Raw genomic sequence first — 25,160 nt, 5'->3', positions numbered from 1 at the left:
AAAGGAAGTAATTTAAGAAAACCTTAGGTGATGGAAAGACCTTCAATGTTCTTCGATAGACAAAATTAATATTGTAAAAATGGCCATAATACCAAAAGCACTATATAGGTTTAGTGTAAGTCCTATTAAAATTCCAATGGCATTTTTCATAGAAATAGGAATAGCAGTTATGAAATTCATTTGGAAAAATAAGAGACCCAGAATAGCCAAACCAATCCCTAGCAAGAAAGAGAAAGCAGGAAGCATCGCAATACCAGAATTCATATTATACTAAAATCTACTGTAACAAAAACAGCATAGTACTGGCACAAAAGCAGACATAAAGACCATGGAAAAGAATAAAAAACACAGAGACAAATCCTCACAAATACAGTTATCTCATACAAGACAAAGGCACCATAAACATACATTGGTGAAAAAATAGTCTTTTTAACAAATGGTGCTTGGAAACCTTGAAGTCCACATGTAGTAGAATGAAATTTAACCACTATTCTCACCTTGCACAAAAGGCACCTTGAAGTGGATCGAAGACCTAGGAATAGACCAGAAACCCTGCATTTTGAGAAGAAAATGTAGAACCAACACTCCAACATGTTGGCTCAGGAACTGAGTTCCTTAAAAAGACTCTTAGAGCTTAAAAAGTAAAGCCAATGATCAATAAGTGGGATGGCATCAAATTAATAAGCTTCTTCACCACACAAGAAACAATCATGAGTGCGAATAATGAGTCAACAGAGTGGGAGAAAATCTTTGCCACCTGCTCCTCAGATAGAACATCAATATACAGGATATACAAAGATCTTAAAAAAACATACAAAAGAAACTCCCCAAATAACCCAATCAATGAATAGACAAAGAACTAAATAGCCATTTTTCAAAAGAAGAAATATAAATGGTAAGCAAATATATAGAAAGATATATTCAACATCTCCAGCAACTAGAGAAATGCAAATTAAAACTACCTTGAGATTTCATCTCACTCCAGTCAGAATGGCTATTATCAAGAATACAAGTAACAATAAACGTTGGCAAGGGTGTGGGGAAAAAGGTTCACACAGATATTGTTGGTGGGACTGCAATTAGTGCAAACACTCTGGATAGCAGTATGGAAGTTCCTTAAAATCCTAGGATTGGAACAACAACATGATCCAGGTATCCCACTCCCCGATATATACACAAAGGATTTAAAATCAGCATCCTACAGTGATGCAGCCACATCAATGTTTAAAGCCACATAATTCATAATAGCCAAGCTATGGAGACATATCAGTATGAATCCTATCATTGCGTATAACTAAAAAGAACCAATAAAACATGAGTAATAAAAAAATTGAAACAATATCTTTGACAAGATAGTTAACTGAAACTGAAAAAGATAATTACTTAATCTTAAATAATTATTGATTCATTACTATTGGAAAAATAATAGGCATATCTAATATAACTTGAACCTCACCTAAAGTCTTAGCATATTCTGATTATACATGAAAGAAATAAGATTTCCTTGAAGTAATTTTTGTATTTACTTCAAAGGAATGGGACAAGTTATGAAAGGTCAGAACGTTCTGTATCATAGACTGACTTATAATTTGAAAAGTCATTTTATAGTAATATCTTAATATGCTTTTTCTGTACTTAATAAATTAATTGATTAGAATAAATTAACCTTTTATGTGAGGGCTTTCAAGGTAGATGGTTCAGGACCTCATGGTTTATATTAGCATGACTTAAGTTTAACATTTACCAAACTTAGTTCAGATCATACTTAATGGTGTGCCTTATGAACATTTAAAAGAAACCTGCATATATTTAGAATTATCCAAATGTCTTTCCACCCAAGAAGATCATGTTGTAAGTCAGAAAATAATGTCTGAATCCTGCAGAGCCCCAGTGATATTATACTGCTATTTGCCTTGGTGATTTAGGGAGCGTGAGAACTCCTACTACCTAGCTCTGGTTCTAGGCCTTTAAGATTTTCAATAAAGGGTCCATGAGTTTTAAGGTTAGTATTCAAGGTCTTTCATTAATTTCCCAATCTCAAATCAAGGCTGAATGCTCAGAATATGTGACATCAATCAGAGGTTAAGAAAGTCAAGTGCAATGGTGTCTTTAGAAGCAGTGGTTTTGTGCTGTCAAGTTGTCACAAACACAGGGCTGTGAGTGAATTCCAAGCTGTGGCTTCGACGGATAAAAACAGGGTTGGGTTCCTGTGAGCCTCTGCACACAGCATTTTTACTAGTCAATCAATATGTAACCTTATATAATGTGTGTTTTATTTAAAGACACCTTATTTAATGTATAATGTGGAGTCAATAACCTTGAATTCACAGCCAAGAGCAGGATAACTCATGCCTGAACAGAGAGCTTAACACATATTTTCTCTGTAAGGCAGAACACACTTGTGCTTACAAATAGTAGAAAGCACTACAGTATTTATGTTCGCAGGTCATTGTAGGAAGTAAAATCACCAACAAAAGGTACCAAAAGGAAAAAAAAAACAAACAAACTTGGCACTAAATATGCCATTAAAAAGGAACTTGTTTACTTTGGAGATGAAGCAACAGGCAGAGATGCCTTGCTCCACCTCAGCTGGGTACATGCGCCTTGGGCAACTCAAATGTTCTGTTACTTTGTACAGGTCCATAAAGGACTATGAAAACACCATGAGTATTGATTTGCAGGTTACAAGCAAATATTAACATGTAAGTGAGCTCACAAATACGGAACCTGCAAAGAATAAGGAATGACTATATATCTCAACATCTCCAAAATACCGATCCAAATTAAAAGGAAATTCAGAGCTCACAAACCTAGACTAGTGCCATAAGGAACTATGGGAGACAATACCACTGCAGCTACCTTTCAGCCATCAGCAGACAAGCTGCATGGAAAATTCAGAGATCTGCAAAACCCCTCCAGGTTGCTGTGATTATGCTATGAGAGTGTGGATAAACTGACCCAAGCCTGGCACAGAGTTGGCCCTCAACAGACATTATGATGTGGTTTAATGTACTTCAACCTATATTATTTCTCCAATTTAAAGAAAAAAAATATAGTTTTTAATATAGTATCTCTTCCTGGCATTAGCACACTAACATGGGTATCCAGTGTCTCAATAATCAAGGCCTATATGCACTCCATGAAAATCAGTGAGAATCACAAATTTTTACAGTCCCAAGAGCATTCCATTCATTTTTTAATTTGATGATGTTTTGTCACAATAAAATATTTCATCTTTTTCCTACTAAACTTAATAAAAGCAAAAATAGACACTTAAATAATGTGATGGGTCTCAAGTACTAATAAAGATTTAAAAAATGGATTTCCAGTTTTCCCAGCACCATTTGTTGAAGATGCTATCCTTCCTCCATTGCATGCTTTTATCCCCTTTATCAAATATAAGAAAGTTGTAGTTTTGTGGGTTGGTTTCTGTGTCCTCTATTCTGTACCATTGGTCCACCCGCCTGTTTTGGTACCAGTACCATGCTGTTTTTGTTACTATTGCTCTGTAGTATAGTTTGAAATCTGGAATCGCTATACCACCTGATTCACACTTCCTGCTTAGTATTGTTTTTGCTATTCTGGGTCTTTTATTCTTCCATATGAATTTCATGATTGCTTTCTCTATTTCTACAAGAAATGCCATTGGGATTTTGATTGGCATTGCATTAAACCTAGAGAGAACTTTTGGTAATATCGCCATTTTGATGATGTTAGTTCTGCCTATCCATGAACAGGGTATATTTTTCCATCTTCTAAGGTCTTCTTCAATTTCTCTCTTTAGGGTTCTGTAATTTTCATTGTATAAGTCTTTCACCTCTTTTGTTAGGTTGATTCCCAGGTATTTTATTCTTTTTGAGGATATTGTGAACGGAGTGGTTGTCCTTGTTTCCATTTCAGCGGATTTGTCGCTGATATACAGGAATGCCTTTGATTTATGCGTGTTGATTTTATAACCTGCCACTTTGCTGAATTCATTTATTAGCTCTAATAGTTTCTTTGTAGACCCTTTTGGGTCTTCTAGGTATAGAATCATGTCATCTGCAAATAGTGATAATTTAAGTTCTTCTTTTCCTATTTTTATGCCTTTAATTTCTTTCGTCTGTCTAATTGCTCTGGCCAGTGTTTCGAGAACTATGTTGAACAGAAGTGGTGAAAGAGGGCATCCCTGTCTTGTTCCAGATTTTAGAAGGAATGCCTTCAATTTTTCTCCATTCAGAATGATGCTAGCCTGAGGCTTAGCATAAATTGCTTTTACAATGTTGAGGTATGTTCCTGTTATCCCTAATTTTTTGAGAGTTTTGAACATAAAGGGATGCTGTACTTTGTGGAATGCTTTTTCCGAATCTATCGAGATGATCATATGGTTCTTATTTTTAAGTCTATTGATGTGGTGAATAACATTTATTGATTTCCGTATATTGAACCAGCCTTGCATACCAGGGATGAATCCTACTTGATCATGGTGCACAATTTTTTTGATATGTTTTTGTATCCGATTCGCCAGAATTTTATTGAGGATTCAAATCAGAGACACGGCATCTGATAGAAGAAAAAGTTGGCTACGACCTACATGCTGTGGGGTCGGGCTCCAAATTCCTCAATAGGACACCCATAGCACAAGAGTTAACATCTAGAATCAACAAATGGGACTTACTCAAACTAAAAAGTTTTTTCTCAGCAAAAGAAACAATAAGAGAGGTAAATAGGGAGCCTACATCATGGGAACAAATCTTTACTCCTCACACTTCAGATAGAGCCCTAATATCCAGAGTATATAAAGAACTCAGAAAATTAGACAATAAGATAACAAATAACCCAATCAACAAATGGGCCAAGGACTTGAACAGACACTTCTCAGAGAGGACATACAATCAATCAACAAGTACATGAAAAAATGCTCACCATCTCTAGCAGTCAGAGAAATGCAAATCAAAACCACCCTAAGATACCATCTCACTCCAGTAAGATTGGCAGCCATTATGAACTCAAACAACAATAAGTGCTGGCGAGGATGTGGGGAAAAGGGTACACTTGTTCATTGTTGGTGGGACTGCAAATTGGTGCAGCCAGTTTGGAAAGCAGTATGGAGATTTCTTGGAAAGCTGGGAATGGAACCACCATTTGACCCAGCTATTCCCCTTCTCGGTCTATTCCCTAAAGACCTAAAAAGAGCATGCTACAGGGACACTGCTACATCGATGTTCATAGCAGCACAATTCACAATAGCAAGACTGTGGAACCAACCTAGATGCCCTTCAATAGAGGAATGGATAAAAAAAAATGTGGCATTTATACACAATGGAGTATTACTCTGCATTAAAAAATGACAAAAATCATAGAATTTGGTGGGAAATGGATGGCATTAGAGCAGATTATGCTAAGCGAAGCTAGCCAAGCCCTAAAAAACATATGCCAAATGTCTTCTTTGATATAAGGAGAGTAACTAAGAACAGACTAGAGAAGAAGAGCACGAGAAGAAGACCAACATTAAACAAGGATGAAAGGTGGGAGGGAAGGGGAGAGAGAAGGGAAATTGCATGGAGATGGAAGGAGACCCTTGGGGTTATACAAGGTTGCATACAAGAGGAAGTGAGGGGAAAGGGAAAAATAATACAAGGGGAGGAATGAATTATAGTAGAGGGGGTAGACAGAGAAGAGGGGAGGGGAGGGGAGGGGACGGGGGATAGTGGAGGATAGGAAAGGCAGTAGAATACAACAGACATGAGTATATCAATATGTAAATCAATGGAAGTGTAACTGATGGGATTCTGCAAGCTGTATACGGGGTAAAATGGGAGTTCATAACCCGCTTGAGTCAAAGTGTGAAATATGATATATTAAGAACTATGTAATGTTTTGAACAACCAACAATAAAAAAATATTATATATTTAAGTGAATAATCAAAATTGTTCTAAAGTTTAAGATTCGCTTAAAAAAAAAAGATTTAAAAAATGGCTTAGTGAAATAATCCCTTCAGTTTTTCTATGATGTTGTAGGCTTTTCAAAAATATTTTATTGGTTCATTATATTTTCCCTCATAAATGTTGTGGGAAACAGAGTACTGAGTGCTTGATTATATAGAAAAGGAACCAGGTATTGAATTTGGAAGCCCTGGCTCCTCTTTTGAAGACTGAAACCTTGGTCACAATGGCCGTGCCCTATTAGTTGCACAACACCAATAGCCAGGTGAACAGTGTGAACACAGGAATGATAATTCTAGTTCTGAGGAAAGACAGACAATGGAACTTTCTAGTTAGACATTGCACACTTTTCCTACAACAATAGTTGGAATACTTTGAGCTCAACTTATATTTTCATAATTTTGCTGGTCTTTGAATTGAATGGAAATTCATTCAGCCTTGATAATTTAAAAACATTTCCCCTTATAATTGGGCACTATAGACAACCATCTGAAACAGACTCACAGATAATCTAGAATAGTATTCCCTAAAATGAAATACCCATCAGTGCAATGAGGAAAGAAAAAAAACAAAAACAAAAACAAACAAAAAAACTTTGGTCAATTAAGTTGAAAAAAATTAATATTTCTTGTCTCAAAAATATAAACATTTCCTAAAGATCCAGTTAGATCTTGAGGATGCTATGTTTTGATCAAGAGAGGCCTGATGGCTAACATCATAGAATTTACGATTTACTGGAAAAGATTGATATTAAACAGGTTCTCAGGCAAATAATTATAAAATTACAATTATAATATAGTGATATTAAAAGGAAAGTATTAGAGTTCACATTGATATAACATGAGAACATGTGGTTGGTGATGGCCACTTTGAAAGGGCTCATTCAGGAAGTCACAGGCTGAATCATGAAGAATGCTAGGAGGTAGATTTTGTTCCTTTACAAGGGAACTGGAGGTGGGCTATGGATCTAGAACGTTGGGCACGGAAGAGAGAATGGCATATGATGAGGATGGAAAGAGAAACAGGACCCTGTCATACAGAGCTCATTCAGTTACCTGAAATGCAATCACAGACCATTTAAAGGTTTTCTTGATTTGTTTTAGGAAGACCTCTCTGGCTGCCGTGGGAAGGGAGGTTGGTGGAAGCAGAGACACGCCAAGAGGATGTTAAAGATCTTTGGATGAAGATGGGAGTTTGAATAGAGATGTGGCAACTGCGGACATTTACACAATGCAGTCTGAAAGCAGAGGAGCAAAATGCTGGTTTTATATGGGGGAGGAGAGAAAGGCAGAGGCAGGCTTGGGCTTAGGCAATAGTCCTCACGTCTGAGATGTGGTGATAGGGAAGGGAAGGCTCAGAGAGGAAGAGCCCATGCCCAGTCTTGAATACACTGGAGTGGATGGTAAGAGTTCAGCAGGCAGTTGAAAGGGTTGCACTAGAGAAATGAACTGGGGAGTCTGGATGAAATTTGAAGTCTTGGAAATGTATGAGATCACCAAAGTCAACAATATAAGAATAAGCAGAAAATCTCTCTCAGAACTAAGCTCTCTAGTGTTCAAGCAAAAAGGAAGACCCCAATAAAACATAAGTATAGGACCAAGACATTTTCTCCAATGCTTAAGTGTCAATGCTACATTTTGTTCTTTCCAGAGCTTCTCATGGGACTCATATCCCTTAAACCCTCCTTAGGTAACAGTGATCTGGCTCCATGGTTTTCAACTGGGAAGATTTCACCTGCAACCTTCATCCCCACTCAGGGGAAACATGGCAGCCTCTAGAGACATCTGTGTTATTAAAATACAGGAGAAGAAAGCCAATACTGGCACTCAGGGGATAGAGGCCAAGAGTGCTGCTAAATGTTCTAGTGATAGGGCAGCCTCCGAAATAAAGGATCATCCAACTCTCAATGTTGCTAGTGCTGAGATTAAGAAGTTCTTCTCTTGTTTAAAACTGTCTATGTTCAGATGGAAAATTGAAATCCAAAAAGGTTCAGTGATCTTTCTGTTCACACAGCCTGAATGCCTGGAAAAGTGAGCTCTGGGGTCTGAGGTTAGGCTGGATCCTTTAAGGTTCTGTGGGACATTTATGTGTGGGTGAGAGGCCAGCATAGCCTCTGCTAGTCACCATCCTGGGTCCTAGACATGCAGGTGCTTTCAGTTATCTTTCCATCTGGGGGAAAGCTATAAAACATGACTCTGGACCTTTGTTTTGGCATTAAGATGGCTACTGAGTATAAGCTTAGGTGTCTTCTAGTTTTACCAATCTCAGAACAGTCATTTCAAAGGAACTTCATCTATACATTATCTTGTTTGGCTAAAATGTTATTGAATTCTGAAAAGAAAAAAAAACAAACAAACAATGTTTCAAAAATTGAGGGCAAACCATGGCCTTTTCTCTGACATTCACTCCAAAAGAGTGTATGTCACATTTTAAAGAGCATCTAATACAATTCCAAGTATTTGAAATATTAAGTAGTAATGTTGACTTTTGATTAATAATGAGGTGCCAAAATATGAAAAGGTATCAAGTTTAACTTGTTTTTTTTTCCAAAGGTTGAGGCTAATTAAGTAATAATTTTTGTAAGGCTAATAGATCTTTTAATGCAACTGACAAAACCAATTTTGTAAATTACAAGCAGAACAACCTGTATAAGGAAACTGGTACTTCCCAAGGAGAAATACAGGATTAAATTTAAGTAATTGTCGTAGTTGTGGTCATTCATACAAATATAAACTCACAAAATATATTTTCAGAATTTGAAGATTTTTCAGTGTTAAGAATGTGGACCATGATTTAAAAGGGAAAGCATCACAAGCAAAATACGAGCCTATCACCACATATTAGCTTTGATTCTACCTGCCATCGGAAAATAATTTAGGAAGCCTCTTCAGTTTCTACAATTTAATTAAGGGCTTCCAACTGTAAGAGTAAACATGAACTATAGCTTTGTTTTCCTTTATTTGAATTCTAAAAGGGCATTTTTAAAAGAGTGGCATGCTGGAAAATAAAGTAAATGATTAGCAAGGTCTAAGCTTATTTGCAACTGGCTGCAGTATCCTCACAATAAGCCATTATTCTATTACAATGCTTTGAAAGATGAACTCTGCAAGTATAGGAAGAGCCAGGAAACCTCTATAATTCTGCCACTCTAGGGAGATGTATGAAATTTCATTGACTACTGGTTTTTGTTGATGCAGGCTAGTTTTAACAGTGAATTGAGATTGGACTTTTGTCATTCAGGGGCCTCACTTGCACATCTAATTGGGAAACATACCCACTTCTGAAATCTGAAGACATTAGCAGAATGTTAATTAGGAAGCTGGATTTTCAGAGGCTGTTGCTGATTTGCTTGTAATAGCCAGGGCTAAAGGCAAATTACATATTTACCATAATTTATCTGCTTGCATAATAGTATAGGAAACAGATTAAGTTTGCCTTCCACCACCCATGTGTCTTGAGGTTATAAATTCACTGTAATCAGCCAATTTGTTATTCCTGTAGGTAATCTAGAAGTATTTCAGGAGCTTTATGTATCCCGTGCATATAACATGAAATCCCTAAAATACCATTAAGTGATGCAGAAATTTGGGGAGGGATAATATGAATAATTTATATCAACTGGCCCAAAGCCACTGACTGTCACTAGTCTATTTTGTCTTCATGACTTTGTCCTGTGAGATAATGTTTATCAGGTCAAATTTAATTATGATTGCATTCTCACTAGGAATCATAAATTAAATGGTAAAAAAATGAACACAGTGACCTGCATTTCTTTCCATTACTGTCTTCTGAGGTCTGAATCTTTTGAAAAGAAAAGTTCTGTTGATATACATGCTCACCTCAAATTTAGGCTGGGCTTTCTTTTAACCAGAGTTCATGTTACTTTGAAGGGTGAGTTCAAAGAATCAATACCAAGCCATTAAGCTTGACCCAAAATTGGAAATGATAGATTGGGCAAGTAAGAATACTGGGGTCCAGCTAGGTTCGAATCATATCCCATTGCTAATGCAAACAAACTTTGAGATGCATATGTACATGAGATGGGAATCCCTTACAAGCTTTTATCTCTGATTCATAGACCCTTAACATAATTCAGATTTTACAGGGCCTCCTTATCTTTGTAGTTAATAAATCTGATAATTCCGTTGAGTCCATTAGGACATGCAGTTCAACAGAGCACATCATTCTGGGCCAGTGGTCTTTGTTGTTCTACCTTTAACACATGTGACCCCTGCTGAGTGATGGTTGAAAGCTTGAGGGGACAATGGCTCTTTCTCCATTATCCATGCTGATTCTCTCTTTAATTTCCCGGTACCCTGTCCCATCAAAAGGTATTATCCTGTGCTAGTATAAATGGTTGTGCCCTTAACTGAAAATGAATTTCAATTTAAAACTCCCTGTAGAAACAGAATCTCACAACTGACACTGTTGGGTGATTCCAAAGGGCACAATATTAATTTCCCACAAGGACTCCAAACCTACAATCTATCCTAAGATAACCAATACTACAATTATGTTTCCCCACACAATTTCAACAACTTCTTTCTTTTGCCCTCCTGTCCATCTCTGGGATTTTCCTCACCATCTTTCATCTTCTGAGTGCTCCTCTGCCTTGTTTACCCAGCTAATTCAACCTCTTGGCTTATTGCTCCTGCAGTGGTCTTTCAGTTTGCACCCACAGCTCATTGCAAGTGCTCTGCACTCCATGAGGGCTTGCATTTATTGATTGACTGCCTAAATGCATGAAATGCATTTGGCATATTGTTCAAGCTGAAGATTAAAAATTGAAGCAGAAAAGTGAGTTAATGAAACTTGTAGAGCTTGGAGGAGGAAACTACCAATACCTAAACCCACTTTATGGAGCATGCCATTGGTCTTCTTTTAGTCTTCACACATCTCTCCTCTCATCTTCCAGATATAAACTCCCATATTGTACATATCAGGAACTACCAGAGCCGAGGATTAGCTGTAAAGAGTGTTGCTTAGATGAGGAAGGAGGACCAGTGAAGAATAAGAAGCTGAAAACATCCTAGACACAACAAACTGAAAATAACATTAGAGAGGCTAGACTGGAATATATATTCAGGAAACTTGCTATGGTCTGAATGTCTGTGACCATCCTCAGACCCTGAGTCCTATATTGAAATCAAGCCTCTTTATGGGGACATTTAGTGGGAGGGCATTTGGGAGATAACTAGATCATATGGGCAGAGCCTTTATGAATGCCATTAGCGCCCTTAGAAGAGAGACCTGGGAGAGTTTCATTGCTCCTTGCACAAGGAAAGAACACAGGTAGAAGTCACCATCTGTGAAGCAGAGAATAAGCCTTCATCAGATTCTCAGCTTGCTTGCACTCTGATTTTGTACTTTTCAGCCTTCAGAGTCGTGAGCAATAAATTCCTATTTTTATAAAGTATCTAATCCAAAGTGTTTTGTTATAGCAACAGAATTGAACTAAGATAAAATTTAAATGTAAGAAAATGTTTATGCTCAGGTAAAAGGCATTAGTAGTAGAAGAAGATATGGCAGACAACTTGAAAAGAGGAGTCAGCAAGTGAAAATATATTCCTGAGTCAGTCACTAGCCAGAGGAAGGAGGCACTGAAACTTTGCTCAAGTAGCATCTGGCCTACTGCACATTTCTCTTTGGGGAAATGGATGCATTAGATTATCATAGTCTATGGTAGAAAATAGTTACTGAACTCACCCCCTTATTCTGATATCACACTCAGCAAATAACTTTTACATCACAATATTGGCTTCCCATCTGGATTTTTTAACAGAAGACCATCCTAACAGAAGGTTATCTGCTCAGTAATCAAATTTTTCATGAAATCCTGCTAAAATGGTTAAATAAAGAATTATATTGTTTCCTAAAATAGAATACTGTACAGCCACAAAGATAAATTATGAATAAGAGTGGTTTTCAAACACATGGAAAAATCTCAGAAAGCTAAAGATGAACGCAAGGTACAAGAGGATACTGTATGATAGTATTTGATATGATGGTATTTCTACACATTTACAAACATAAAATAATACACTGTTTAGGGATACTTATAAAAATGTGGTAAGCTTCAAATATGGGAAAGTGTTTATATCAGAGTGAGGAATGATAATGGAAAAGAAGCATGTGGTAATGCAGAGACATACAAGAGATTTCAATTGTCTGTTAAATATTTAGTATCTTAATTTGGTGGCAGCTACGCAAGTCTTTGACATTATGAATATCTGATTTTATTTTTAGTAATTCAAACAATGCAACAGCAATATATTTTAAATAAATCATCTATCTATCTATCTACCTACCTACCTACCTACTTATCTATCTCTCCACTGGGAAGTTGGCTAGTATTTATTTATCCTTCCAGAGACTGTGTTTTAAACAACTTAGGACAGAGCCCTGGAATGTAGCCCATATCAATTGTCTCCTTCCCTTGAAGTTCTGGGTCCTGCCTCCATTTGTTTATACTAAAAGCCAACAGCTATATGGGCAAGCTTAACAGAGTGGGCAAAACAAATGTCTAGTCTTAAAAAACAAAAGAAAATTAACAATAAAATGCTCAAGGACTTATGGAGTAAATGTAGTCTATATGTGAAAGGATTCCGTAACTTCAATTTATGAATTCTAGTTGATTTCAGTCTAATTAAACCTAGTTATCTTCTCTAAAAAATTCATTTTTGTAAACATTTACAATACTTTACTTACCACATTAGAATCAAGGTATTTTGCAGTCCTGTATCATTTATAGAATGCTTTGTGCTTGAACTTCTCTATTTTTTTAATGCACTTGTCACCTCCTATTGGCATCATCTCTTGGTAGAGAGTTAACAGGTTTGCTAACATGACTTCAGGTTTCTACTATGCCACAGAAATCCTAAGTCTGTGGTTCTTGGTACTTTTCAATAGATATTTTTCTTCAGACACTCTAGCATTAACCATTTAACTAGTATAACTAATTCTATAGAACCTAATTTATATTCTTACCATTGAGAGTGCTTCTGTCAATCAAATTGGTATCAACTGGCCAGTAACTTCCATCTCCATGACTACCTGTTTATTAGAAAAGTATATTAGAATGTTAGTGGATATACCCCATGAAAGTAAAAAATAAAACAAAAAATAAATATTTAAAATTACACAATAATTTAATGAGATTATTTTGCCTACCTCCAAGAAAGTCTGACAATATTAATATAGTTACACCTGTGAGAAAATGTTATTTTTCATATGTGAGAAAAGCCTTCCATGAAAATAGACTCCCTTAAATCAAATAAATTCAAATCCTCCCTGGTAAGTGATTCCTGTCCTCTTTCCTTGCTCTTCTCCCAATATTTTTATGAAAGTGACAAGTAGTGGTATTAAAATGGTGTGCTCCCCAACTTTTCAGAACAGAAATTAGGCAGGTCACAGTTCCTAGGTTCAAACTTTACTGGCACCCTTCAGATATGAGTTTATGATAAGTTTGTAACTATTCTACCAGGGGACCATAAAATTCATCTCATAACTTTGCTTTGAATATATTTTTTGTTGTAGCTGTGTGTGCCAAACAAAGTACCTGTGCGTGAGGTAATAGATTAGAAGTAGAGTTGGGGAAGTTCTCAACTCACACCTTCCGAATATTTCTTACAAATATACCACAAAAGGAAGAAGGCTGCAGTATTGGAAACCATGCCTTCTAGGAGGTGTTTAACAGTTGTGAAAGTAGTATTTAGGAGAACTGAGTCAGGAATTAACCACAAATAAGTATACTGCCATCCCAAACTTAATGTTGTTTTTCCACAAGCAGACCCTTTCTACTGATGCATGTGTGCAACTGTTATTATTTGATTAGATTTTGAGTTGTAGACTATCTAAGTGGACCTCTTACAGAAAAAATATGAGAGTTGAATCTATGTGCAAATCATAGCAGAACATAGCTAACTCTCCATTTTATTTGCTTCAAAATGTTCTTTCTGAGAGCAGTTATAATCAGTGGGTGATAAACAGGAAGTCCATTCAGGCAGTCAGCAGCAATAACATGGGATGTTTTCCCAGATTTATGGATTTCAGATTACTTCCCCCTTATGGCTTTCAAGCTCTGGTCTTGTGACATTCTTTTGAACACCAAACATTCCTCTTCCTAAAGCTTTCCTAAGACCTCATCATTTTATTTGCAAAAGGGTTGTGAAGAAACAACTTAGTATTCTGTTCACTGACTACACATGTACAATTTTTAAAATTCTTTTGATATTGAGTTAGGGCTGAAGTTAAAATGGACAGCAAGCTTCCAACAAGCAATGAAAGAAAATAATCTCATCACATATGTCTTCAGCAGAAAATGGCACAGTTAACATCTTCTGAGTCAATGACTGAGTGGACCAGGAAGTGGAAATTAGGGTGTGTGTGTGTGTGTGTGTGTGTGTGTGCGCGCGCGCATACACATATGCACATGCGTGTGCATACGTGTGTGCAAAAGGTGTGGCTGGGAAAATGACAATAAAATGAGCAGAAACTGTGAAAATTTTGGTGGTCTGACTAAAATGTGGACAAGATTAACCCTTTTCCAAATGTCTTGCTTATTTGATTCTGATGCATTTGAAGTTTCAATGAGCAGAAGAAAAGCTTTGCCCACGGGACACTGTGAGATCAATGTTGGAAGAAATGAAGTGAGACAGAAGTTCTGTATGAATATTAAGATGACTTTTGTAGCAACTCAAAGCAGCTAGATTGCAAAGCAGTCAGCCAAAAGAGATGCTAACAACCTCATCACTTAGGCCAGTATAGGCAATAAATGATTCCTATTGGGAGTAATCCTGTATTGGCTGGAAATTAGGTAGATAGCCTGTGGAGGATTTTCCTTCTCTAGCATCCTGACAAATGTCTTTTTAATGAAGTTTCCAACTCTCCCTGCTAGTTTGTGGGAGGATGCAGAAGCAAGCCCACAAGCACATACATATATTACTTAGACATTAAATTCTGTGGGTATAGCACTCCTTAGATGTAGCCAGGCTATTGATTACATTGCAAATTTCAATAAGGAGGAAAATAAATCCAATGTCACGGAAGTCAGAGTCCTGGGTAAGAGTAAGGAACACTGGAAATTATTCTAATTAAGAGAGTAGCTTAAAATGCAGGCATGCTACCCAAAGGATCTAGTGTGTTGACACAAGTAAAGTTTTTGTTGGCTATAATTAGATTGGTACCACAAAAGAAAAGTTAACAACAGACCAAAAGAAAGTACTTTAAGGAATCATGATATCATCAATGAGAAAGATTGGATTTATGGTAATTTAGATTTCCTACACCAGTTCAATGAGAGAACACAAAACCCTTTCTGGGATATTGATGAGCCTGGAATCTCTTGATCTAAAGACACAAGAATCAAATTTTAATTTTACTTGCCAAGTTCCCATTCCCTCAAATATGTCATTTAAATTCCAAGAAGGCTTCCTTCAGAAAGTCTTCTCCCACTCTTGCAAGGCAGGTACCAAAATGTTATAAATATGGAGATGTTGGAAATGAAAGAGGAAAGGATACTGGTGATACTGCCTGGCAGGCCAAGGTTTTTTAAGGATTTGTTACTATGGTATCATATTTGCTAACTTGGTTAATTTCATAAGCACTGATTTAGCAAAAGAGAGGAGTAATTAGCATTTGGAAGATGGTTGGAGTGAAAGTCAATTAATGCAAAGATACAAACTACTGCCCTGTCCCAGAGGTCTAAATTTTATTAAAAGAGCATTAAACTGGTAATAATTCATTCAACACTTATTAAATGCCTACTACATGAAAGGCATAGTCCTAGATCCTCAGGGAAGAGGCACTATAAAAAGATGTATTAGCTATAAATCCTACCAGAGTTGGTTTATTGTATCCAAAGCCTAAATAGGACAATCCATACTGAATATTAGCCAATTGTTAATATTTTTAATTTAGTCTGACTTTAAACAATTAAGAATAACTTAATCCATCTATTACTTTAAGATCATTATTAGATTTGGTTGAATTGTTTTTCATTTATCTATAGCATTAAAACTACTTGTAAATAAAAATAAGGTATGATGTTAAATTCTATTACATTATAGTTTCTATATTTATTTTAAGACCCCTTATCATTTTGATAATGTACTAAATATTTAACTTTTTTTAAAAATTAAAATTCCAAATATTTAATTTAATTCAAATCTAAATAAAACTTATTTTTTTTTTGTTTTGCACATAATGTAATAGAGTTCAGTGTATACAGGTTTTTTCCTCCCAAATAAAGCTCAACATGGCTCAAAGAATTAAAAATGGTACTTTATTTTTTTCTTTTTTGTATAATTAGTATCATTTTATATGATTACAATGATAAAAATATGTAATTCTATGTAATGTACTAATAAAAGCTCATATTTTCTTAGTAGAAATTGAGCATGGGAGAAAGAATTAAGCTGATGAAGAGTAATCAATTTATATATCTCTTAACTGGATAAGATTTCATCTAGATAGTTTTATAAAAAGAAAGAAAGACCACTTTTGCAAGGACATTTTGATAATTAAAGCAAATATTTTCTATGGCTATCTTAGGTTTTGAATCCAGAATTGGTTGTTTCATAAAGAAAAATTAGACAAAAGTAAAGGGATTATGGTGGATTTTACAAAGAGAAAGCTTGTGGCTGATTTTGAATTATTTAAAATAGTTAAAAGACAGTTAAATATATTTTATTTAGGGACCTCCTTAGGTAGGTCTTATCCAGAAATTTCATGCTCCTCTCCCTTATTTAATCTTGAAAATACTATAAACTACAAGGTCACTTCAGAAGTTATTTTTTATGTTTTATTTTAAAAATATATTTTCTGAGGAGTTTCCTTTTCACCATGATTCAGGTGCTTCCTTACACAAAAGTTAATGTCTCCTTGACTTCCCTGCCACTTGCTCTCTGGACTGAGGGAACAAAGGAAAGAAGTAACTCAACCTCCTTTAGGAAGTGTGTCCATTGTTGAATCCCTTGGTGCTGACCAGAGTGATATGTGCTGTGATCAGTGTCAGATGAATGACTAATGTCAGGATACTTTGTGATAGAGTAATGAGGGGTGTGCATTGTAATCCATACTGAATATTAGCCCATTGTAAATATTTCACAATTTATTCTTTATAATCTTGTTCTTACATGTCATGTAAGTTATTGCTTATATATTTTTATTCTGGTTTTGTGTGTGTGTGTGTGTGTGTGTGTGTGTGTGTGTATCTAAAAATCATACAACATCAACATTTATTTTAAATCCTTACTTGTGGCATAGATAAGAATATTTCCCATGATAAAAAATTATCCATTTTCCTACCAAGGATTGATTCATTTGGAATTTCAGTGCTAGAGTCTGATTTTTCTCTGTGTATATTGAAAAGGAGAGAGAGCAGAAAGTTAAATGGAAGAGGACATAAGAGAAAACTGGATGTTGTGGTTGTAATCTATTCTTTAATCCATCTTCTCTGAATGGAGATAACAAAGATTCCTGCAAGATGGCATCCGTGCTATCAATCCCTAGAGAAATACACATAGCCCATTATTTAAATAAAACAGATCAGTCATCTACAAATGTTCAATATACATCCTTCCAAGAATGCAGAGCATGGAGATATCATTTTCATCTTAGAATTGGTTCTCTCAGAATAATTCTGGTGATAATGATGGAAATTGTATCGATTTTTTGTCTTGTACACCAGTGGATGAAGAATATCTATTAATGCCATCTGAATACAGTTTTACTGTCCAGCACAAAGAACATATCAAGATATATTTAAAGTAGATTATTTCTCAGGGGCTAGAAAATGTGTCTAAGAGATCAATTTATCATGCAGTTGATAATATTGTTGACTTTGAACAAAGATATCGGGACATCAGAAACCAAGAAGAATAGCCAACACCTAGGATATTTCAAATATATTTTTATAGAAGAGAATTAATGAGTTTTTTCAATCTTTTCTAAAGTCCAACATATTATTTTTCAAATAAGCAGAAAAGAAATTTTACTCAATGAAAGAAAATGTCACTCCTCTCTGTGTAAGGCAGCTAACATGCCTCCCATATATTAAGACTTTGTGATCAACAAATCCTGTTGCTCTCCCTTTCTAAAAACCTTTATGATATTTTCTACCTGCAGAAAGTCTAAGAGCAATAATTTTCAGACTAGGAATGAATTTGGTAAATTATTCATAGCATAAGGAAACCAAATATGCCATGGTGCATATTTTCCTTATCCATAAGGGGCAGGTTTTCTTGCAATTTCAGTTTTTGTCTGTTTGACATAAAATCTGAACTGAGTTGATTCCCGCTAGGAAGCAAACTCATTCTTAAAGAATCCTTAGAAATTAAACTAACAACTAAGTTTATAATTTCACTTACAAATGTCATAAATAGACTGACAATATAGATATGAAAATCACCAGACTTTAAGAGTAAAGGAGGATGCTAAGTTTTGAGATATTAATCAGGACATTCCTGGACAAAATGGAAAATCTAGGCTTTCTACACATGGACCATTTAGACAACTAGATCTCTTATCCTCATTTTTGCTCTTGGTCAGCATCTTAGCTTGAGTCTAGGTCTTGACTGTCTCAGGCATAGGTATGCTCTCTTGAAGAGCTTGGTAGCTTATAGGTAAAGACTTTGCCTGGGGAATCTTCTAAGGCAGGAAAAAAAGTTTAGAAATACTGAACTTCTTCACAACCTCCAAAGCAAAAGCAGCACTGTGCCAGACCATCTGGATTCCTGAACATGATGATGGTGGGTATCAGTTGATGAGAAGTTTTAGCATAAATATCCTGCAAATCAGATCTATCTTATGAAAGCAAAGGGTTAAAAACCAAAAAAAAATCAAATATTAGGGGGCCAAAGAACAGAGACAGGTTAATAATATCTTTTGATTTTAGAAAAGTAGTTAATTTCCTTCTTCCAGTTTCCAAGTAAGCAAAGCTCCAAAGTGCTGATTTATATCATTCTAACTAATTAGTCCATCTCTCTTTAGCTGGTTGCTGATGAAACCAGGTAAATTGCCCCCAATCATGCATATCATAAACTGACACATATCTAAAACCCATTAAGTTTATTAGTTGTTGTAATTATGAGTCACGTAAATTTAGAATGAACTCTGATTAACAATTCAATTGTTAACAGAATAAGTATAAAGACTTAATTGCTAATGATATGGTGGCTGCTGGTGCTCTCTGGAATCTTTCCTCCCACCAGGTCTCCTCATATACGCTCTAATGCATCTGAAATAATGGTTAGCATATAGGTCTCAGTTCACTTTTAGATACAACTTCATTAAATTTACAAAGCATTATGTTTCTCTAACTATGGGCAATTTTCTGGATAACTGTATCTTCCCAAGAGCTAGCCCTTCCACCAGAATACAACGTGGAAAATTGAGGAAGAAGGCTTACACAAGAGCATGCTCTCTCAAAGGCCACAGACTGATTTGTGGTAGCCTTCCCTTTCCGGGTGAATTACTTCAAAGGCAGACACAATATGTCTTGTGTCTGAGTGAAGTTCTAAGCAGCACAGGGAGCAGTGGGGAAAAGCATGATAGCTCTTTCTTCTCCAAGTGACTATGTGTCTGGAAGCTGCAGCTGCAGTATGAAGATCCTAGAATGTGAGCATCCTGCTGGCTGCATGCCTACGTGCAAGTGATGTTCCCATTGGAGTACAGTGTTTCTTCATTCATGCAAATGTCTCTGTGTTCCCACCATTCCCACAACAAATGTGTCCACTGGATCTACTGCTCTAAGCCTTAGGGACAGAAAATGAGTATCAGAGAGGCCTGTAAATGAGTGCAAAGGAAACAGGTTAAGTTAATGATCATAACCACATGGTAATTTCCAAAAATTAGAAAATATACATAATTTTAAGTAGGTATCCCAATGATTAAAAAGGTTGATTATGTATGCCTAAAAAAATGATGGAAGGCTTCTCAGTGGAGATAGCATTTGAGGTAAGAATGAAAGGGTGAGTTGGAAGTTATCAAATAGAGAAAAGTGAGGTAGATGAGTTTACAAAGACAGTAAGACATGAAATTAAAAAAAACCTCCCTATGTGGTCTTCCAGACTCTAGAGTTTATTTTGTAAGGTACAGAAATCCACTGAAGGTATTTTAAGTAGAACAGTGACATGAAATTTAGAAATATTATTCTGCAAAGAATAAATGAATTAGAAGAAACTGTTGCCATAAATAGGGTGAGAATAATATTAATTATTCTATGAAGTAGATGTTATCAGCCTCATTTTATAGATGAGTAAGCAGTGACTTACAAAAATTAATAAACTCAGGATTGCATTTTAAGTGGTTGAGTCTGACAAGCTCTGATGATGATTTCACCATCAGTGGATTAGTTACTAATGGGAAGGACAAATTAGAGCATTTCTAAGAGGTGATCCTGGTTGGCATTATGAAGGTTTAGGCAAGTGTGATTTGAGATGCTGTCTCTACTTACAATAGGACACAGAGTGGGAAAGAGCCTTTGGAGGGGAAAGGAAATAGTTTTTGTTTGCAACCAGGCAAAGCATTTGGAAAAGTGAAGGTGTCACTCCAGAAAAGCCATAACAGAAGGGGACAAAACAGGCTAAGACAGCTTTTAGAAGGTGACTAAATACTAAGGCTCCAAACCTATTTTCTATATCAGGTCATTCTGTCCATGCTGTGCCCCACAATCACATCCTCAAGTAGGGAAGATCGGCATCAGTGGCCAAGAATAAATGGGTTTACAAGACTCTCAATGCAGGGTTGCACATTATTTTGCAAAGTGCTGTTCTAGCTTTCCTCTGGACCCATCCTGTAATCCTTACTATTTGCTCACTTTTTTGGCTTCCTGACTTTCCCATCCTAAGACTTCTAAGTTTTTTCAAGGCTGAGACACAGTACTAGTTATAGAATAGAGTCATGAAAAATGCACCTTTTCTAGAGGATTTGGTGAATTTTCATAATTAGACTTTGGCACATGTGGAAGGATATACCAGCTTTGAGAACAGGACAGAGAACTTGTGGTCAGGTAACCAGGGTTCTGATGCCAAGTAACTGACTTCATTCTGCAAATGTCAGGGACTGATCTGTTTTGGAAAAAAAAATCAAGAAGGCAAAACCCAGGACTGATAGAAGTAGACAGAAAATAAAGCTAGGAAGACCTTGTACTTGGCTAATGTCTATAACAGGGAAATGACATCCAGCAGCATTGGTCTCAAAGGAACTTGCTCATGAAATCTTACGGGAGGATCTGTAAACAGAAATGTCTACTTTGCTGCTTTGAGAAGGTTAAAATCACATCCATTCCTATGAGTACTGATTATTTTTCATTCTTTCAAAGTTACCCATTAAAACATAAAAACTCCTGAGAGGTTGACTTAAACAGCCACTTGACTGCTTGCAGGGAACACGATAAGCACTTAACACTCTATTAAAAGCACATTACTCATTTTCCACCTCTACTTTTTCACCAGTAATAATTTCTAGAATTGCAAAATTTTGGACCTGAGGAAAGCACAGGTGAGAAGAGCTTTCTCAAGTGGCTGCAGCAAGCAATTAAATAATAAATGGAGTTCAAACTATGCACGATAATTGGGTAGAATGGTGTTAATTTTCAATTAAACATTCCCATCAGAGGGTGCTTGAAGGTTTCCATTTTTCAAACAGCAGCCCCACTGTTGTAATCCAAACCCTACCAAGTCTGGATTACATTTAACTAAATTCTAAGCTTGACTAGATCAGGGAAAACCTTCTTTCCCTGAAATTGGAAACAATTAACATGCTGTTTGTTCATGAGATTAAAATTGCTGAGGTGTAAAATGACAGGTGTCGTGTTAAGAACTTGGCCTGAATGTCCTATTGAGGAGCCACAGAGTCCTTCACAACAAGGTCAGCAGGCTTAACGTTCTTAGAATCCAAGGAATGGACTGCATTTCCAGAGATTATACAGTGGTGAAGATCCTCAAGTAAAGTAGCCTGGGTATTCCTCTAGGCCTAATCAGCTACATACTGTGAGCATTCGAGCAGGTTTGGCCTCTCTGGGTCTCAGTCTCTCCACCTGTAAGGTTTTTATGAGAATTAACTCAGAAGACTGATTGATGCATACAAGAAAGCCGTTAACACAGTTGCCATATTATGTAAAGATGTGATACCTGTTTTTTTAATTTAATACATATCCTAAACTTGGGGGTTCTTAAATCTCTAAAGAAACCAAAGATAATTTGGGCTAAATTAACCATTTTATATGGGAGGATGCTGTTAATGCTCATGCCCACAGGCACACAGCAGGTAACAGAGGTGGAACTATTCAAGAATTTAAGTGCTCTGACTCTATTCCAGGACTCCAAGAGCACATACCCAGTGATTGCTAGTGGGGAAAGCCACACACTGCAGCCATCACCAAGATTTGGAGAAGACTAGCAAGCCCTCCATTGGTCTCTGCTGGGAGGGCAGTTCACATGTGCCTTCTTCATCTAGATCCATAAAGTGGCCTAGGAAAGGATGTCTCTTCTCCAGGCCCAGTGTTGCCAGTCACCCCTCTGCCAGTCCAGAGAGAATTAAAGATACTTGAGAGTGCTGAAAATGAGCATTTTCTTCCTAATTCATCTCAGTAATGACACACATCATTTTGCAGATTCTTGTCGTCTCTAGGTGCTCCATCATTGCCATAGCACCTACTCCACTGCTATGGTGGGCAAGTATGGAAATAAATACCTATGCAATCACACACATCAACCAAAATACTAATTATTATACATAACACCTCAAAGTGGAGGCATATTTGGGAGTGGGAGTTACACAGTATATACAGATACAAAATATAGTCCCTTAGAAGTTTGATCCTGGAATCACTTCTAAGAAGTGGTCACATTTCACAACTGTAACTAACTTCTCTGCAACCTCCAAACAAAGGGATTTTTCTAAAAGGCTTCTATGAGAACCTCTGAGAAGTTTAATCTAATTGTTAAAAACTCCAAATCCATTTTTTTTTAAATAAATACAGCAACAATGTGTAGTGGGAAGACTGTATAAGGTAGGAATTCATAAGAAACATGTGGATTCCAACTCTACCAACAACTCTTTGTATGACTTTGGGCAAAACATTTACTTTCTGCATCTTTATCTGAAAAATGAGGAAGATTATTAATGAACGTAAGTGCTGAACCCTGGATTGTGTCTTCCTCCCAAATTCATATATTAATGTTCTAGCCCCCAGTGACTATATTTGTACATAGGACCTTTATGGAAAGATTTAAGGTTTAAATGAGTCATAAGGGCAGGGCCCTGATCCAGTAGCATTGATGTCCATGGTTCAATCCTCAGCACCACCAAAAAAAAAAAAAGAAACACTTATGGAAAGCAGTATGGAGATTCCTCAGAAAACTGGGAATAGAACCACCATTTGACCCAGCTATCTCACTCCTCAGTTTATACCCAAAGATTTAAAATCATCATGCTACAGTGATGCAGCCACATCAATGTTTATAGCAGCCCATTCACAATAGCTAAACTATGGAACCAACGTAGGTGTCCTTCAATAGATGAATCAATAAAGAAAATGTGGTATATATAGTCAATGTGGTATATATATATTGAAGTTGACTTATTACTCAACTTTAAATATTAGGTAGGGGAAAAGTTGACTATTACTCAACTTTAAAGAAGAATAAATTATGGCATTTTCCAGTAAATGGATGGAATTGGAGAATATCATGCTAAGTGAAATAAGCCAATCCCAAGAAACCAAAACCCAACATTTTCTCTAATATGCATATGCTAATTCACAATAAGGTGTTGGTTGTTGGGGGCACTACGGAAGAATAGACTTACCTTAGATTAGGTAGAGGGAAGTGAAGGGAGGGGAGGAGAGTGGATATGAGGGTAGGAAGGATAGTAGAATGAAACAGTCATATATATATGACTACATGGCCAATGTGATTCTACAATCATAAAAATGAGAAATTATAACCCATATATATATGATATATCAAAGTGCATAAATGCATTATACTGTCCTGAATAACTAATTAATACAAATTTTAAAAAATTCTAAAAAAAGAAGAAACACTTGAGAGCTGCTGTCTGCCACAGTGAGGAGGCCTTCTGCAAACAACAAAGACAGCCCAATTAAACAAGAATCTGTGTTGTTCATTCTACCCAGTACTCCGTATTCCTGTGGACAGTGCAAGCTGCCTAAGAGTGGAATTAGCACCATCCCTATGTTTCCTGAGATAAAGAAGTGCCAGGTCATATACTCCATGCCATGGCTTCCTACCAACAAGAAGACCCCAAATTGGGAGCAGTGTGCTTTCTTTTTTAGGACATTCACAGAGATGGGGAAAGGAAAGTTCACAGGAGAGAAATGCCAATACATAAAACTTTACATTCAGAAACTTTCCAGACAGGTATCGAATGTGTGTGTGTACCTGTAATAAATACATGATGAAGGCACTAGGTGATTAAAAATGGCTCACTGCCTGGCTTCCTGGGTCTGAATCGGGCCTTGGTGCTCACTGGGTATTACTACAGGCAAGTCATTTAAACTCTCTGAGCTTGAGCTCCTTTGTTGGTCAAATAGAGATGGTCATAATATTTCCCTCAGCACTGATAGGAGGATTCAATGAATCAACCAATAAACTCCTTGAATAGTGACTGGTGCAAAGAGCATAAAGAGAATTCATGTTAACACTTCATAACATGCACACAGACTCTGGTACAGACAAATTGAGTTTTCATCAGAGTATGGAAAGCAAAAAGAAAAACCACTGGAAGTGCAGCTATGCCCTACCATCTGCACCCACTTCAGAGAGCCTGAGCCATTTCCTTTCCACCTGACCAGACAGAAAGTCAAACTCTCGGGCTCATCACTAAAATCATATTTATTGGCCACTGTGCCTAGAAGAGTCTCCAGAAATGATCAGGACAAGGAACAAGAGAGGAGAGTGCAAAAAGGGGAGAATTATAGGATAGATCTAGGTTAGCAAACTAAGAAAATGCTAGATATAATTAGTTTATATGCAATTACACAAAGGGATGAAGAGTTCCATGTTGTCTACTATTTCTACATTATTACTATTAAACAGAAGGGGAAAACATTCCCCAAAGGAAAACTGATGAAAATACAATAGAATTTCATTTTCATATTTATGTTCTTCACAGTATTTCTTAGGTTCCAAGAGAGGTAGTTTTGACAAGAATCTACCAAGGCACATTTTAGAACAGTCTAAACTTTCTTATGTTCTATCACATAAGTA

General features: G+C 36.4%; 1 protein-coding gene across 1 annotated transcript in view; it reads right to left on the bottom strand.

Moving 5' to 3' along the window:
- LOC144255055 (netrin receptor DCC-like) overlaps nucleotides 1-25,160 on the bottom strand; it is a 235,181-nt gene that overhangs the window by 11,437 nt on the left and 198,584 nt on the right. The window contains 1 exon segment of the mRNA XM_077799094.1: nucleotides 12,913-12,978. Coding sequence (XP_077655220.1) covers nucleotides 12,913-12,978 — 66 coding nt within the window.

Source organism: Urocitellus parryii, chromosome 5 (genome assembly GCF_045843805.1).
Source record: "Urocitellus parryii isolate mUroPar1 chromosome 5, mUroPar1.hap1, whole genome shotgun sequence".
Classification (NCBI taxonomy): domain Eukaryota; kingdom Metazoa; phylum Chordata; class Mammalia; order Rodentia; family Sciuridae; genus Urocitellus; species Urocitellus parryii.
This window is presented reverse-complemented; position numbering and strand designations above follow the sequence as displayed.